The 18,736-nt window shown below is 46.3% G+C and overlaps 1 protein-coding gene across 3 annotated transcripts in view; it reads right to left on the minus strand.

The window, feature by feature from the left end:
- Pnpla7 (patatin like phospholipase domain containing 7) overlaps window positions 1–18,736 on the minus strand; it is an 81,221-nt gene that overhangs the window by 30,840 nt on the left and 31,645 nt on the right. For all 3 annotated transcript variants that reach the window (XM_052725479.1, XM_052725480.1, XM_052725478.1), the window contains 5 exons: window positions 9,366–9,443; window positions 8,451–8,656; window positions 5,592–5,723; window positions 4,603–4,726; window positions 923–1,036 (listed from right to left, as the gene is read on the minus strand). In XM_052725479.1, the coding sequence (XP_052581439.1) occupies window positions 923–1,036; window positions 4,603–4,726; window positions 5,592–5,723; window positions 8,451–8,656; window positions 9,366–9,443 (654 nt within the window). The remainder of the gene's footprint in view (window positions 1–922; window positions 1,037–4,602; window positions 4,727–5,591; window positions 5,724–8,450; window positions 8,657–9,365; window positions 9,444–18,736) is intronic.

The following is an 18,736-nucleotide window of genomic DNA, read 5'->3' on the forward strand; positions in this document are numbered from 1 at the left end:
CCTGGCCAACACCAAAGCTCTCTTCAAGTTGCTATCCTAAGATACAGGGATTGTGTAGCAATTTCCTCCTATATAAAACCTTCCATCCTTAAGACACAGGATATTCTTTTTTTTTTTTTTCGAGACAGGGTTTCTCTGTGTAGCTTTTGGTACCTGTCCTGGATCTTGCTCTGTAGACCAGGCTGGCCTTGAACTCACAGAGATCCGCCTGGCTCTGCCTCCCGAGTGCTGGGATTAAAGGCGTGCGCCACCACCGCCCGGCTAAGACACAGGATATTCTAAAGGGTTATTAATCTATTCTGCAGGGAAGCCCCTCAAGCTCAGGAAGTAAACTACTTCAAGGCTTCAGGCCATCCCTGAAACTTACCACACACACTAGTCTCTTCTATGTATGAGCATATACAAGCAGCAAAGTCTGTCGAAGATACTGTCAGACCAGCAGAGCTGCCTGAAAGAGGCTCAACTCATCTGATCTCTCTGGAGAAGACACTGTACAACCTTTTCGAGCTGCCTGCAGGCTGTGCAGTGAGCTCCAGGTTTCCAGCGTTTGCGAGCCATCACCCATGCTGGGGCGGGCTCTTGGTGACGGAGCTGTCTTTGGGTCATTTCTGCTCCTGTTAAGCAACCTCTCACCATATTCCTGTAAGCAACCCCAATGAAACTCACTGGTTTATCAAGCTGCACTTTGGTGGTATCCTTACTTTGGTCTGTTATCCATTCCATATCTGAGTTAAGTTTGGTCTGCTCAGGCTTCCCTGGGAATAGTGTCACACAACAATAGATAAAGGAGTCCCTGGTCTGAGCGTATGACCTCATGAATCACTTTTACAACCTCCCATCCACCTGCTCCATAGTGTGTCTATGTGCACTTGACTAAATCCTCACCTGTGCAGCTAGAACAGGGGCTCTGCACCACCCTTACCTGTGGGTACCTGCGCTTGATGGATGTCAGAGCTCCTGCTGGCAGCTTGGCCAGTTCTGAGTCCCGGACAGCATGCACGGTGGTGGCTCTGGCCTGGTGGGTTAGTGTCTCCACCTAAGGAAGAAGCAAACTCTGAGGTCTCACAAATCACCCAAGGTTCCAAGGTTCCAGAAGGGCCAGGCTGACCACACCTGGAGTCCAGCCAAATGTATGTGCAGGTCAGGTGAATAGAAGTTGTCTTAGAGTTTCTTTTTCTTTTTTTTAAAAAATTAATTAATTAATTTATTTATTTTATATATACAATGTTCTGCCTGTACGTATGTCTGTAGGCTAGAAGAGGGCACTAGAGATGGTTGTGAGCCACCATGTGGTTGCTGGGAATTGAACTCAGGTCCTCTGGAAGAGCAGCAGCCAGTGCTCTCAACCTCTGAGCCATCTCCTCAGCCCCTGTCTTAGAGTTTCTATTGCTGTGACAAAATACAATGACCAAAAGCACCTTGGGGAGGAAAAGGTTTGTTTCATCTCATACTTCTAGGTAACAGTCCATCACTGAGGGAATTCAGGGCCAGAATTCAAGCAGAGCAAGAGCATGGAGGCAAGAACTAAGGCAGAGGCCATGGAGAAGTGCTGTTTACCAGCTTGCTCCTCTGGGCTTGCTCAGCCTTCTTTCTTAAATCACCCACAGTAACTTGGTCCCCCCTCCAAAACACACACCAATCATCAATCAGGAAAATGCCCCATAATCTAGTTGGGGGATTTTCTCAATTGAAATTTCCTCTTCTAAAATGACTCTAGCTTGTGTCAAGTTGACATAAAAGTAGCCAGCACAGCAGCCTATAGGAGCTCTGTACACGGTCAGGAAGCCTGAAAAGGAGCAAAACGACCTTGCCAAGTCTTTACTCTTCAAGAAGCCTGTGGGCTCTCACATGTGACTGCTGTCCAAATTATTGGATGTTCTAGAAGCCACAAGCACCCTTAGCAACCTCGATAGTTCTTAGACACAGGCCTGGGCTGTCTCTAAAGAAGACACACCCTCCACTAGGGGCCCACATCAGATGTGTTGTCCCTCAGAGCACGGAGGCATCTATTTCAGCATCTGGCCAGCTCTGAAAGCTTCCAAAGAGGAGTTTGCATCTGGACTCACAGGCTGCACACAGTATGGCTACCCTAAGGCCAAGGAGTCCCAAACTCTGACATGGAAGACCCAGTGCGAGGCAGAACTGGGGAGGCCGGGTGGGGGAGTGGGGGCTGCACAGGAGGAAGCAGCCATTAGCTGTTATCAGATAGCAAAAGCCCTTAAACTTCCTAAAACAGCAGTTTAAAACTTTAAAAGCAGAAAGAGAGCTGGGCAGTGGTGATGCACGCCTTTAATCCCAGCACTCAGGAGGCAGAGGCAGGTGGATCTCTGTGAGTTCGAGGCCAGCCTGGGCTACAGAGCGAGATCCAGGAAAGGCGCAAAGCTACACAGAGAAACCCTGTCTCGAAAAACAAAAGCAAAAACAAAACAAAACAAAAAAAAATTTGTTAAAAAAAAAAAGCATCCTGGGAGGAGGGGACTGGACCTGCCTGGACTGAGTCTACCAGGTTGATCTCAGTCCGCGGGGGAGGCTTTGCTCTGGAGGAGGTGGGAATGGGGGGGGGGTTGGGGGGAAGGTGAGGGGGGCGGGAGGGAGGAGAACAAGGGAATCCGTGGCTGATATGTAGAACTGAATTGTATTGCAAAATAAACAACAACAACAACAACAAAGCAGAATGTGGTCCTGGACTGTGTAGGAAAGAGGGCTGAGCAAGTCATGAGGATTATGTCAGCTGCAGCATTCCTCCATGTTGCTACTGCTACCTCAGTTCCTCTCCTAGGTGATGGCTTGTTACCTGGGAGCATAAGAAAAATAATTCCTTTCCCCTACAAGTTGCTTTTGATTAGGGTGATTTACTACAGCAAAAGAAACCTAACTAAGACACTGGACCACACAGTGAGACCTTGTGTCAAAGAAGAAGCAGGGCAGGGGTGGGGGTGGGAAGTTAGGGGGTGGCAGACTGAGCAGGATGTGGTGGGGTTACAAAAAACAGCTAACCAGACCCTAGGATGCAACAAATTAAAGAATATAGTCTTTCAGGTAATTTTTGTTTGTTTATAAAATACAGTTTGTTTTTTGGGTTTCTCTGTGTAGTTTTGGTGCCTGCCCTGGATCTCACTCTATAGAGCAGGCTGTCCTGGAACTCACAGAGATCCACCTGGCTCTGCCTCCAGAGTGCTGGGGTTAAAGGTATGCGCGATCACTGCCCGGCCAAAGTACAGTTATTTTTAAGAAATATTTGTGCTCAGGGTAGAGAGATGGCTCCATGGTTAAGAGCACTAGCCGCAGCATGAGTTCTAGGATGGCCAAAGCTACATAATGAGACCCTGTCTTAAAAACAAAAGAGCACTGGCTGCTCTTCCAAAGGGCCTGGGTTTGATTCCTAGCACCCACAAAATGGCTCACAATTATCTATAACTCCAGTTCCAGAGGAGCTGATGCCCTCTTTCTTTTCTTTCTTTCTTTTTCTTCATTCTAGCCCAGGCTGGCCTAGAACTCACAGAGATGCACCTGCCTCAGCCTTCTGAGTGCTGGGATTAAAGGCGTGAACCACCACTGTAACCTCTGATGTCCTCTTCTAGTCTCTGTGGGCACCAGGCCCACATGCCAGGCATGCAAACATACCTACAGGCAAAACACTCATGCACTTTAAAATACATGTATTTGTGCTAATCTGTATAGGTTTACTGCTGTGGGATAATGCTCTTGTACACTGTTTAATAAAATGCTGATTGGCCAGTAGCCAGGCAGGAAGTATAGGTGGGGCAACCAGACTAGGAGAAAGCTGGGAAGAGGAAGAGCAGAGTCAGGAGTCGCCAGCCAGACACAGAGGAAGCAAGATGACAAGGCAGAACTGAGAAAAGGTACCAAGCCAAGTGGCTAAATATAAATAAGGATTATGGGTTAATTTGAGCATAAGAGCTAGTCAGTAAAATGGCCGAGCAGTTATAGTTATAATTAATATAAACCTCTGAGTGACTATTTTATAAATGGCTGCAGGACCTGAGAAACCTTCTGACTACAGTTTACTGCTTTAAAAGTCTATAATCTACACTCAGGAAACTGAGGCAATAGTGAGACCACTATGTAAACATTGAGGCCAGCTCAAGTTTCATGGTGAGTTCCAAGCCTACCTGGGCTAGAGTAAGACCCTGTCTCAAAAGAAAAACAAACAAAATATCGAAACAGCAGAAGCCAGAAGTGCAGGTTGGAATTTACTGTCCTTATATAGCTCTACAAGCCCAACACTGCAACATCCAGGGGCTGATCAGGAACAGTTTAGGACAGAGAAACCTGCCTATGTAGGCTGCATTGGGAAGCTAGGAGTAAGCTGCTAGTTACCCTCAGTCAAGTCCTTTTGGATACTATCCACCACGGCTTCAGTACTGGCTGGGTTCAAGAAAGCAGCCAGAAACCAGGGACCAGAATCTTGGACCTCCCAGAAGGCTAAGATAAGATTCTAGACAAAGGACAGGACCAGCAGGGAGGGGTCAGGGATGGCTATCCTTCTGCAGGTCACTCAGGCTTCCTCCTCCTTTTCAGGTAACCAGACAGGCAGATTCCAGAGAATCATAGAAGGCAAAGAGGGTAGCTGACACCTACCACACCAACAAGGTCTCCGCGGCCATATTCCCCTGCCAGGCGTTTTTTCCCATCATCCTTCCGGATCACAGAGCGCAGCCGGCCACTGAGAACGATGTATGTGCAGTCAGATTTGTCCCCTTGCCTGAGGAGACACAAAAGTGCTCAGTTCACCTGCCTAAGCTGCTCACAGAACCAGCTTCTTAACAGCCAACCGGATCCCAGGATGCAACAAATTAAAAGAATGTAGACTTCTGGGTAATTTATGGTTTGTAAAGTACAGTTACTTTGCCAGGCAGGGGTGTCACACACCTTTGATCACTGCACTCAGGAGACAGAGGCAGGTGAATCCCTGTGAGTTAGAGGTCAGCCTGGTCTACATAGTGAATTCTTAGCCAGCCAAGCTTATATAGTGAGACCTTGACTCAAATAAGTAAGTAAATAAATAACAATTTTTAAAATGTAACTACTTTTCACTTTAAAATATTTGTGCTAACACATGGGTTTACTACTACTTCAAATAATTTTAACTTTTTCTTGGCTTAAATTTTAAGCAGCAACAAATAATGATAGCTATAATCTAGGTCTGTCTGTGACCTGAGCAGAGGTGAAGCCAGCAAAGGTGGCCCAGCCAGAGTCAGCACAGCAGCAGCACCTTACAAAGTCACTTCAAACGGCTCTTTTGGGTCTTTTGATAGCACGGCGTGGGTTTATGTGTATGCACATGGAAAGATGTTTGTTGAAGATGCTTTTGTGTCTATGTATATGCACAGAACCCACGATGATGTCAAAGAATGTTACTATGGGTACCAGGGGTGGGGGAATGGATAAGGAAACTTACCCTTTTCATTGTACAACCTTCACAGTAGTCTTGTCTATTAGGAAAACTACTATATATCAATAGGGATATGCAGTGATGGAGACACCTGCAGACCTCTGTACACTGCACACCTTTGGGCCCCTCTATATACTGTGGCTTCTGCTGTACACTAGACATCTGTGAGCCTCACCTGTATATGGCACGCCCAGCCTCTACTTCCATCCAGTCTAGAGCAAAATCAATCTGCCGTACAAAGGACGACATCCTCTTCACAACTGTGTGTGCCACGCCCAGGACGATATCTGGCCGTTTCCTCATGATCCTGTCATGCAATCTCAAGTCATTTCCATTCCCATCAGGGTCTCTTCTCACCTCCCAATCTTAAGTCCAATCCTACTACATCCACTCCTCACATAGACTCAGCATTTGAGAGCAGGCAGAACTTCAAGCAGCCTACCACACAATGCTTACTTGAAGGAAAAAGACGCCGAGGACAGAGACAGGATGGTGCCTAGCAGCTATCTGCTCTTAGCTGCACAGGGACAATGGATTTGGGGGAACAGGAGAAGACCACGCACAGGGCTGTCCACTTTATTAAGGTCCCCAGAACACAGGCCACACATAAGCTCCAGGTTTAGGCAGCAAAGTTCCACCCATCACATACTCAGACCCATGAGTGTAGACAGCAGCAAATACAATGAGGTAGCCAATGCTAGCAAAGTTGCCTCAGGGGGCTTTGAACCTAGAAGGCACAGAGTCTACCCTGGGTGGTTACAGAGTGCCTAGGGTTCTGACCCAAGAACACTGTCATCTCTCTGGTGACTGTGTGGACAGACTGTGGAAGGCAGGGCAACAGCAGGGATATCGTGGTAGCTCCAGGGCTGTGGGTCAGCTCATGGGTTATTTATATGCACTGGGCAGGAAAGAACCAAAGCTGAGGGACTCCAGACCTTGGCCAAGTAACAGGAGATGGAGCTGCCAGTTCAGAAAACACAGGAAAATAGAGCATTGTTCCATGCAATAGATAATGGGAGTCCCTTCACCATCCCAGGGTAGTAAGACAAATGATGATAGCTTCAGAGAAGCCAACTGGATATAATTTTATCCCCAAGATTGGATGAGAGTCCCTAGGACACGTGCTGGACTGTGTTTGCAGAGTGAGAAATACCTGTATCAGGATTTTTATGCACATACAGCCACATACACGCAGACAAGGACATTCAAAGACATGCACACACAGAAAATATAGGACACATAGAGATACACATGGATAAGGACATAACACATGCACACATAGACAAAAATATGTAAACAAGGTCACATAAATACAAAGACATTAACAGGTCACAGAAACAGACATGTACACATATAAACAAGGATATCCATATGTGCACATACATACAAATGTGGACATAGATGAAGATATGCAAATACATATGTACACAAAGGCCCACAGAGAAACATAAGGACATATAGACAGACACAGAGGAACCCAGACACACTCAAACATGGACAAGGACATGTACACACACACACACACACACACACACACACACACACACACACACATAGACATCCTACCTAGATTTGTAGGATAACAGACAGACACACATGCATGGGCAAGGCTATGCCAAGGCCAAAGAAGCAAAGAGAAAGAGAGCAAGGCCATAGGGTCCTGGCAACCATAGGAGGCAATTCCTGTTGACCTTTCTGATTATCCTTCTTGAGCATTCCCTGGTACAGATGGACAAGGGCAGGGACAGTAGACTGAGAGGATGTTCTGTATCTCTGAGTAGATCCATGCAACTCAACTTCATCCTGGTGCCTCTTGCTAACAGAGGGACCTAGGCACAGTTCTAGCTGTCTGGGTATGCCTCCCATCTGTAAAATGGGGTCCTCACGCCAGCATATTGAGAATATCAGGGGACACAGCATCAGGGTACCAGGCCAGGGTATTCAGGCAAGTCCTAGGAGAGGGAGGCTACATCAGGAGGATGCCTTCCCTTTCCTGGCACCTACTACTGATTTGGAAGCACTTTGGTTGAAATGCTTTTTCAAAGATTTATTTATTTATTATGTACATTAGGGTTTTGTCTGCATGTGTATCTGTGTAAAGATGCCAGATCCCCTGGAACTGGAGTTACAGACAGTGGTGAACTGCCATGTGGGTGCTGGGAATTGAACCCGGGTCCTTTGGAAGAGTTGCCAGTGCTCTTAATTGCTGAGCCATCAATCTCTCCAGCCTGGAAACAGGATTTTTAAGCTGCTGTGTTTCCACTACCTTCTGGCCCCTGACCTCCATTCTCTGTCTGAGCATGTATCCAACTTTTAAACAGGAGAGCTACAAGGTCATAGCAGGAATCAGGATGAATGAAGACGAGGCCTTCCAGCAATGTGGATAGAAAGATGGACGCTGGCTAGCACAGATAACTATGAGGATAGGCAGCTCAGAAAAACTGTGGACCCTGAAAGGAACAAATTAAGATAGTTTTTAATCTTGTGCTCTGGAAGTCACAGGGACAAGCAGGAAGGCCAGCAGAGGATACAGCCTGTGGCTTCTCAGACAAGCTGAGGACATCACTGGGGCTGAGGAACACAGTTGGTAGATAGATAGATAATAGTTTCTGTCCCACTTAAGGAAGGAGAGTGAGCAGGAAATTCCATGACCAACATCCTGCCTTTCCACCCAGACCTGATCTACTGTGAACAGACAGATGGGCAATGAGCTAGACCCTAATTCCAATGTGTGCCACAGAATGTACCAACAAAGAGATGTGACTGGGCCAGAGCCATAAACCAATAGAGAAAGCAGCATTATGTCAGATATCACAAAGCCAGGTGGAGGTTCTCTGACTGAACACCTGAGCCTGTGTATGGGTATCAATGTATGCAGCCACCTAGATAAAGAGCCAGGTGAGGCCAGCAGTAGGCCTAGCCCTGAGAGCCCTCGGGGACAGAAGACCCAGGAGACAGGTGAGCAGGACAGAGAGGGGCATAGAAAGTGCCCCAGCATTCAGAGTGGCTCAGAGAAGGGAGCAAGGTGACTCACTCATAGAAGTGGGCCTTCGAGATGGACAAGAAGCTGCAGTCTCTGTTGGCTTTGATGGTGAACATTAGGGGCTCTCCAGTGAGCACTGCCAGCTGTCCTACCATTTCCCCAGGATGTGTGAGGAAGAGGCAGGTGTCCTCCAAGCTGTCGATCTTCTGCTGGTAGACATGCAGCAGCCCGGAGACCACAAACAAGATATTGACATCCTGATAAAAACAGAAGGCTGGCTTCAGGAAGATGTATGTGATAGTGACCCAGTATGCCCCACGGGCCCAGAACCCAGGGAGGTTCACTGAGAGCCCCACAGAGTCACACATGGTACAAGCAGCGGCTTCTCTGCCTGTTCTAGGTTATATGTAACCTAGACTTGGGCACATGTTTCCACTGAAAACACAGCAGTTCTATAGCTCTACTATTTAGTTGATTGGTGCCTAGGATTTATTTAGGAAATTTAGTTTTTCAAATCTCAGACACATATACCTTTCCTCCTCACCCACCCTTTTACTGCTCTACATGTCAGCCATTTTCCTAGAGAAGTGAAGGTACAGCCCATCCCTTTGAAGCTGTCTACAGAGCTACATCTCTGCTACCCTTTAGAGTCACATATTTTGATCCAACATCCACAAACACATGCAGGGCCAAATCCCAACTTCTTAGTGTCTATTATGGGACTCTGAAAATCTCACCCCAGGTCCTTAGGTTCCAGAAGAGGAGCCAAAGTAGTAGGCACTACCATAGAGAAGCCCAGCATCTAAGCCCAAGCTGCCTAGAGACCAAGACAGTGCCCAGAGGCAAGCAGTCTGGTACTGGGACAACTTCCAACCACTGTGGCCTCACCCACACTCCACCCAGCACAGAGCTGCAGGGCTGGGCAGTTTGATGACTAGTCCTTTAGGACTGAGGTCCTTCACTCACCTGATCTCCCTGCTTGGACACTATGGTGCCTGCAGGAACTTGAAGAAATGCCACCCGGCCATCCAACAGGGATGGGTCCTAAAACACAGAACAGATTTCAAGAAGGAATATGAAGAGGTACTTAAGTGAAGGCACAAAAGATGGGGCCTGAGAGGATAGGACAGAGGCACCATGGGTATGGCTATATCAAGTGCTTCTCTAGGGACTGTCTACTAACATGGACAAGGCAGTATTCTGCAGAAAAGAGCAGTGGAATATGCTTGTGAACTTACACAGGACAGAGAACGAATTTAATTTCAGTATGAAAAGGCAGTTTATTTCATAAAGGTCAAAACGAGAAGACAAGAAACTGGGGTACCCTTTCCATACTCATTACAAAAACTGCCAAGTGTAGCAGTGTGCACCTATAATCCCAAACACCCAGGAAACCAAGGCAGAATCACTTCATCTCAGAATTTCAGGTCCAGCATGAGAGTTCTCACTCTTTCTTTTTTCTTTCCTTCTGGAGACAAGGGCTCATCTTAGATAAATCTAATTAGGGCACCATCTCCCATTCCACCTGCAAAATCTGGCTTTCCTTCATGCCACATAAGGTCAGGAACAGACTGGAATTCAACATGACCAGAGAATGCCAAAGCAGCCAAGAGCACGCAGGGACTGAGTGTCTGCATGTACGTGGGCATGATACCTGCCATGGCCTGAAAAACTCCAAGAACTTAGATTCACAGCTCTTGGTGACAGTAAAACAAAAATAAGAAGGGTCACTGGCCACCGTTAGGAAATAGCAGTAAGGGGCTGGAGAGATGGCTCAGTGGTTAAGAGCATTTGTTGCTCTTGCAGAGGACCCAGGTTTGGTTCTAAGCACCTACACGGTGGTTAAATCATCAGAAGCCATCTCTGAACCTTTGCTAGACTCAAGGGAAGAAAAGTTAGCTCAATAAAAGAAGCTGTGAGAAAAAAGTCAGAAAGAGAAGGGAACCAAAGAGAAAAGCTGTGGGGACACACAGCTAGCTCAGCGTGGACCTCTCAGTCACCTACATAGTTACTGGGCTAACCAGGAATTCGGACACTAGCCAAACAGTCTCATCTACTGTAGAAAGAAGAGTGTCCTCTTAAGGCTCCCATAATGCCAACAGTGAATGCTTCAATGCCACACACAGAGCCAGAGATGGCCTGAGCAAGACCCAGAAGGGACTAAAGACACATGGCTCCATGGAACAACCTCTTACAGAGAATGCTACTGAACAAAAAGGAAACTCTAAGACATTTAGCAATACCTAGAAATATCTTTGTGTGTGTACATGTGTGTGTGTGTGTGTGTGTGTGTGTGTGTGTGTGTGTGTGTGTGGTGTATGCATGTATACACATGTCTTTGCACAGGTGTCCATATGTGTGTATATAAAGGCCAGAAGCTGCTGTCAGGTGTCCTTCTCTATAACTCTCCACCTTTAAAAAATGTTTATTGCATTTATGTATTTATTTGTGGGGGAGGCAGCAACACACATGTGCCACACTGTACATGTAGAGGTCAAAGGACAACCTGCAGGTGTTGGTTCTCTCTCCTTCCATTATGTTGGTCCCAGGGAACGAACTCAGGTCATCAGGCTTGATGGCAAGTGCCTTTACCCATGATTCCACTTTTTGTTTGCTTTTAAGAATTTATTTGGGGCTGTAGAGATGGCTCAGTGGTTAAGAGCACTGGCTGCTCTTCCAGAGGACCTGGGTTCAATTTCCAGTAACCACATGGTGGCTCACAACCATTTGTAACTACAGTTTCAGGGATTCCCAACACCTTTATACAGATATACATGCAGGCAAAACACCAATGCACATAAATAAAAAAATTTTAAGTATTTATTTATTTATTTTATTTTTTTTTTTGGTTTTTCGAGACAGGGTTTCTCTGTGTAGCTTTGCACCTTTCCTGGGACTCACTTGGTAGCCCAGGCTGGCCTCAAACTCACAGAGATCTGCCTGGCTCTGCCTCCCGAGTGCTGGGATTAAAGGCGTGCGCCACCACCGCCCGGCTAAGTATTTATTTTTATTTTATGTTTATAGGTGTTTTATCTGCATGTATGTAAGCATACTAGGTGCATGCAGTGCCAACAGAGGTTAGAAGAGGATGTCAGATACCCTAGAGCTGGAGTTACAGAGTTGTGAACCAGCATCTGGGTTCTGGGAATTGAACCCTAGTCCTCTGTAAGAGAAGCAAATGCTCTTAATTGCCAAGACATCTCTCTAGTCCCTCTACCCACTTTTTGAAACTGAGTCTCTAACTAAACAGCCCCAGAACTTGCCTATCTCTGTCCCTGTCCTGACACTGACCTTGGGCTGGGGTTACACACACACACACACACACACACACACACACACACACACACACACACAGCTACCTACACCTATGATAACCACTCCCTCTATGAGTGCTGGAGATCTAAACCCAGGTCCTCATGCGTGGACAGCAAGCATGTGTTGTTTCACAGAGTTAAACAAATGCATCGTAAACAAAAGTAACACACCTTAAAATAATATTCCCCAACTTTGCCTACTGATTCATCTTCCTAGCCTCAAACTGGAAACATCTCAATAGTGATAGCAGATTTCTCTAAGTAGAAATCATAGAACCATATAAAATAACCAAACTTAGGCCCCCAACTTGGGCAAACATTCCCAGCTCAAACGTAGGCCACATCAGCCAGAAGAACAAGTAGGTGAACTCAGTTGGTGACTCACTGTTGGACTAAAGGCCACACTAGCTGTCAGAATTCCAGACAGGTCATCTGTGGACCTCCTCTACTCCCTCCACGCCCCCCCAACCCTATCCCCAATCCCCTCTCCCCTCCTCACCACTGTGTCCCAGCCCCCAACTTGGGCGAAACTCCCTGCTCAACCACAGACCACACTGGCCACCAGAACTCCAGGAAGGCCACCCATCCGTGGACCTCCTCCACTCTCTTGGTGCACCTCCACTATCCCCAATCCTTTTTCCCCTCCTCCTGGCTGTGTCCTACCCCCCCACTTGGGTGGAGACCCCCTGCTCAACCACAGGCCACACAGGCCAGAAGACCAGAGAGGAGACAGAAACCAAGAAACAAAACATCCATCCAAAGAATACAAACTCATAGCTGGGCAGCACCTAGATCTACAATCACCCCAAATCCACATGCCTAGACACAAGTTTAAGAACAAATAACAACAACCAGGGCAATATGAAACCATCAGAGCCTAGCTATCCTACTACAGCAAGCCAAAATATTCCAACACAGAAGAAGTATACAAAAAAGGCCTTAAAACCAACTTTATGAAGATGATAGAGGTCCTTAAAGAAGAAGTAAGTAAATCCCTTAAAGAAATCAAGGAAAAAGCAAACAAAAAATTGGAGGAAATGAGTAAGTCCCTTAAAGAAAGTCATGAAAAAAGTTGACAGAAACAAAAATGTTCAAGACCAGAAAATGCAAATAGAAGCAATAATGAAAACTCAAACTAAGGGAATTCTGGAAATGGAAAAATCTAAGTAAGCAAACAGGAACTACAGATGCAAGCATCAGCCACAGAATATAAGAGATGGAAGAAAGCGCTCAGGTGTGGAAGATACAATAGAAGAAATAGATACACTGGTCAAAGAAAATGTTAAATCTAAAAAATTTCTGACACAAAACATCCAGCAAATATGGGACACTAAGAAAAGACCAAACCTAAGTATAATAGAAATAGAAGAAGGAGAAGAATTTCAGCTCAAAGACCCAGGAAATATTTTCAATAAGATCATAGGAGAAAATTTTCCTAACCTAAGGAAGGAGATGCCTATAAAGGTACAAGAAGCATACAGAACGCCAAATAGATTGGACCAGAAACAAATGTTCCTCACCACGTAATAATCAAAACACTCAACATACAGAAGAATATTAAAAGCTGTAAGAGAAAAAGCATAAGTAACATATAAAGGCAGACCAATTAGAATTACACCTGACTTCCCAATGGAGACTCTAAAAGCCAGAAGGGCCTGGACATAAGTCCTGCAGACTCTAAGAGACTACAAATGCCAGCCCAGACTACTATATCCAGCAAAACCTTCAATTACTATAGATGGAGAAAACAAGATATTCCACGACAAAGTCAAATTCAAACAATATCTATCTACAAATTCAGCCCTACAGAAGATACTAGAAAGAAAACTCCAACCCAAGGAGGTTAGCTGCACCTATGGAAACACAGGAAATAAATAATTTCACACCAGCAAAACCAAAAGAAGGGAAGCACACAAGCACACACACATACACCACTACCAGCAACAACAAAATAACAGGAATTAGCAATCATTGGTCATTGATATCTCTCAATATCAATGGACTCAATTCCTCAATAAAAAGATACAGGTATCAGAATGGATGAGAAAACAGGATCCATCCTTCTGCTGCATACAAGAAACGCACTTCAACCTCACAGAGAGACATCACCTCAGAGCAAAGGGTTGGTAAGCACTGCGTTTAGTGAGACACTGTCTCAAAGCCAATGTAAAGGACTGGAGAGATGGCTCCACAGGTAAGATTACTTGCTTTCCTCCAGAACTCAATCCCCTACCCTACCCTACCCTTGTCAGGCTGCTCTCAACCACCTGCAACTCCAGTTCCAGGATCTACGGATACCCACAAACATGAGGTGTGTTCTCGTTCTCTCTCTCTCTCTCTCTCTCTCTCTCACACACACACACACACACACACACACACACATGAATGTGTGCATGTGTGCACATGGAAGTCAGAGGACAACTTTATGGAGTAGGTTTTCTCATTCCACCTTTACATGGTGTCTTAGTTAGGGTTTCTATTGCTGTGAAGAGACATCATGACCACAGCAACTCTTACAAAGGAAAGCATTTCACTGGGGCTGGCTTACAGTTCAGAGGTTTAGACCCTTAATGTCATGATGGGAGGCATGGCTGCATGCAGGCAGACATGGTGCTGGAGAGGGAGCTGAGATTCTACATCTGGATCGGCAGACAGCAGCAAGAGAGTGTGAGACACTGGCCTGGCTTGACATCCGAAACCTCAAAGCCTGCCCCCAGGGACACACTTTCTCCAGTAAGACCACACCTATTCCAACAAGGCCACACTTCCTAAAACTGTCACTCCCCATGGGCCTATGGGGGCTCTTTTTATTTAACCCACCACACATGGGTTCCAGGGATGAAACTCAGGCTGTCCTGCTTGTACAGCAAGCACCTTTACCTTTACCTACTGAGCCATTGAACAGCCCCATCGCTAGTGGGTTTTGTGTTTTGTCTAGTCTGAAGTGAGTGGCTGTGACAGGTATACCTCCTCTGTTGCCTCGGTTTGTGTATGCACTAGAGTTCACACTCGTGCATACTAAACACAAACTCTTTTAGAGCCGGACCAGCTCCATTGCTTGTTTTTTGAAGGACTAGCGTGGGAAGAGCTCCCAGTCAGTAGGCTGGTGCTAGTGGTGGGGGCGATGGCTTCCAGTGCTGTTGCTGAGGAGTCATGTATGGTCTATCTTCATTCTAAACAGGGGCCTGCTCTCTGCCTTCAGGTGTCTGCAGTTTCACATGACAGAGCTAGTATGGGTTTTCCCTTGTCACATGTGTATGAACCTCACTGGGCTTCCTCAGTCTGTGTCTGAATCCCTTTAAAACCACCAGTGGTCTGGAGAAAATCTCAGTGTTAGAGTACTTGCCTAGCATGTGTGGAGTCCTAGGTTCCATCTCCTTTATTCCCCGGCCCCCCTCTAAGAATGATGATGATAATGATCATGATGATAATGAAATGAAAAAGGAAGAGTCAGCCACAAAGCTCCCACAGGGGAAGCCTCTGTTCCCTCCAGAGCAACAGCCTGTTTTGTTACTCTCAGTGAACGTTTTACTTTCTTTCTTCTGTTTTCCATCTTAAAATCTTCTAGCCGGGCGGTGGTGGCGCACGCCTTTAATCCCAGCACTCGGGAGGCAGAGCCAGGCGGATCTCTGTGAGTTCGAGGCCAGCCTGGGCTACCAAGTGAGTTCCAGGAGAGGCGCAAAGCTACACAGAGAAACCCTGTCTCGAAAAAAACCAAAAAAAAAAAAAAATCTTCTGTGTATGTGTGGTATGTACCCGTGGAGGGCAGAAGTTGACACAGAATGTCTTCCCAATTGCTCTCTACCTTGTGTTTTTGTTTTGTTTTGTTTTTTCAAGACGGTTTCTCTGTGTAGCCCTGGCTGTCCGGGAACTCACTCTGTAGACCAGGTTGGCCTTGAACTCACCTGTAGACCAGGCTGGACTCAAACTCAGAGAGATCCAACTGCCTCTGCCTCCTGAGTGCTGGGATCAAAGGCATGAGCCATCTTGCCTGGCTATCTTGACTTTTTTTAAAGATTCTCTTTTATTTATGTATGTGTGGGGGGGGGAGGGAGGGAGAATATAAATAGATAAATGAACAGTTTTTAAAAGCTACTATCAGAGAACTCAGAAACCTTAGAGTAACTGGAAGAGCTGGAGGTGGGATCAAGGCATCAAGGACCAACAGAGAGGTGTCTGGGTTTTCTTTCAGCCTTCCCTTTACCCTTTGACTTTAACCTAAAGGTTGAGCTAGTTCAAAGGCTATGCAGAAGCTGGGTGAAGGTCGTGTATGCCTGCAATCCCAGCTCGTGAAGCCCAAGTGGGGAAAGATCACAAGTTCAAGGACAGTCTGGACTACAGAACAAGGACTATGACAAGCTGTGGGGAAATGACAAAAATTTCAAGGAAAACCCATTTCTGAACAGAGGACCAGAGAGGCTGTGATGAGACGGTCCTCCATTTCTCTAGAAGCCAACCTTCCCCCGCAACACACAGGTGACATGGGCAGGCCTCAAGAACAGAGGGTAGGCTGGGTTCCTAGCAGCGGTACAGTAGCCCCTAGGAAAGGCTGGCTCTAGTACGATGCAAAGCAAACCAGAGCCCCATGAGGAAAGCTGTGTATGATCCCTGCCCTTCCTTGCACTATACACAAGGACTAACTGTATCTGCATTAAAGCCTGTAATATACTTTTTTCATATTGGTACACATGATGTGATGTTTGAGCTCACTAAGAATCTGGCTCTGGAAGTGGAGTCTCCTCAACACACACACACACACACACACACACACACACACACACACACACACACACACCATTTCAGACCCAAGCAAGTCTGTCTCACAGTATGCTACAAGGCACTTTTGTAGCACATAAAATATGGAAGGCACTGACTTCACTAGTGACTAAAGAGAAACTAAAGCAAAAATTTGCCTCTACACCTCCAGAACATTTATTTAAAATTGAAAAATTCAGAAACTGAGGTGTGGCTCAGGAACATAGTTCTTGCCTAACATGCAGTCATACATACATGCACGCACACATGCACGCACACAGAGAGTGGAGGGCACAGAGAAAGAAAGAGACAGAGACAGAGAAAATGTTTGATGCTCTCAACACCTGGTAATGATACAAGCCTTGAGTCCTCCCCAGTTCCTGAGGGAGAAAACTAGGGATGTTCATGGCCTGGCATCCATGCCCAGGCCCACATCAAGGGTGAACAAGAAACCCATAGTGACTGGAAACAACCGGGTCACTATAACCTCTCAAAGTAACCCTGGCTGGCACTCCCATGTGTCCACCAGCAATGTGGGTGATCCAAGAACTAAGATCAATACACTCACAGAATGGGCAGTGATGACAGGGACTCAGTTCCAACTACAGGCCACCATGTGAGTGAATCCACATGCTGAACACACAGCACTCACTCTAAAGAACAGACTTGGCATCAGTTACTCAGCTTAGGATCAAGTGGAATCAACCAGGGCATCTAGAGGCACAGCCCAGTACAGAGAAGGGCCTCTTCTGGGGAGAAGGGGGCTGGACCGAGATATGCAGAGTGGGTTTGTGTTCTATCCATGTACTGGTACGGTAGTTTGAATGAGAATGACTCTAGCTAGTACTAGTACTAGTACTTGGGAGGCAGAGGTAGGTGTATCTCTGAGTTCGAGGTTAGCCTGGTCTACAGAGTGAACCCAGGACAGCTAGAGCTACAAATAGAAACCCTGTCTCAAAACAAACAAACAAACAAACAAACAAACAAACAAAAGACTCTAATATTGGAATACTTAGTTGGTGGAACTGTTTGGTAAGGATTAAGAGATGTAGCCTTGTTGGACTGGTGTATCACTGGGGTGGGCTCTGAGGTTTCAAAAGACTCACACCATTCCCAGTTGTGCCCCTCTGCTTCCTGTTTGTGGACCAGGATGTGAACTCTCAGGAACTGCTCCAGCACCAGGCTATCTTGATGGCTGTCATGCTCCCCACTATGTTGGTGATGTAGCCTCTGGAACTGTAAGCCCCAAAAAAACCCTTTCCTCTATAAGCTACCTTGGTCATGGTGTTTTATCACAACAAAAGAGAGTAACTAATAAAGCTGGTTTTGTGGGTCCTCATTAAAGTGAACACAGGTGTTTTCCTAGCCTCTGTATGCAAGGTCTTCACATTTTTAAATTGCATGAGCAATGTGGCTAGGGATATGGCTAAGTCAGTACAGCACTTGCCTTGCAAGCCTAAGGACCTGACTTTGATCCCTAGACGCCATGTTTAAAATGCCAGACACACGGTGGTACGTGCTTAGAATCCCAGTGCTGGTGAGGCAGTGACAAGGGGGTCCTGGAAGTCCACTAGTCAGCCTACCCAGCAGGCTTCAGGTCAATGAGAGACCCTGTCTCAAAGGAGGTGGACATGTTCCTGAGGATGACAACCAAAGTTGTTCTTTAGCCTCCACATGTATATACACACACTGTGGTGGTTTGAATAGGAATGGCTCCCACAGGCTCACAGATTTAAATGCTTGGTCATTAGCGAGTGGCACTACTTGACAGGGATTAGGAGGTGTGGCCTTGTTGCAGGAAGTATGTACAGGGGCTGGGGGGCTAGAGGCTTTGGGGTTTCAAATGTTCAAGTCAGGCCCAGTGTCTCTCTCATCCTGCTGCCTGTCCATCCAGATATAGGACTCTCAGCTACCTCTCCAGCATCACATCTGTCGGCATGCTGCCATGCTTTCTGCCACGATGATAATGGACTAAACCTCTGAAGGTAAGCAAGCCCCAATTAAATGCTTTCTTTTATAAGCATTGCCATGGTCATGGCACCTCTTCACAGCAATAGAACATTGAATAAGACACATGTATATACACATATGTTCATGCACTTAAAAAATGAGGGATACGCTGGGCATGGTGGCACATGCCTATTCACGCTAGCACCCAGGAAGCTGAGGCAGGAGGCCAGCCTGGACTATATAGTAAGACCTAGATTTAAAAATAACAGCACCAGGAGGTGATGATGCACGCCTTTAATCCTAGTACTTGGGAGGCAG

Source organism: Peromyscus californicus, unplaced genomic scaffold (genome assembly GCF_007827085.1).
Source record: "Peromyscus californicus insignis strain IS unplaced genomic scaffold, ASM782708v3 Scaffold_7__1_contigs__length_154581171, whole genome shotgun sequence".
Taxonomy (NCBI): Eukaryota; Metazoa; Chordata; class Mammalia; order Rodentia; family Cricetidae; genus Peromyscus; species Peromyscus californicus.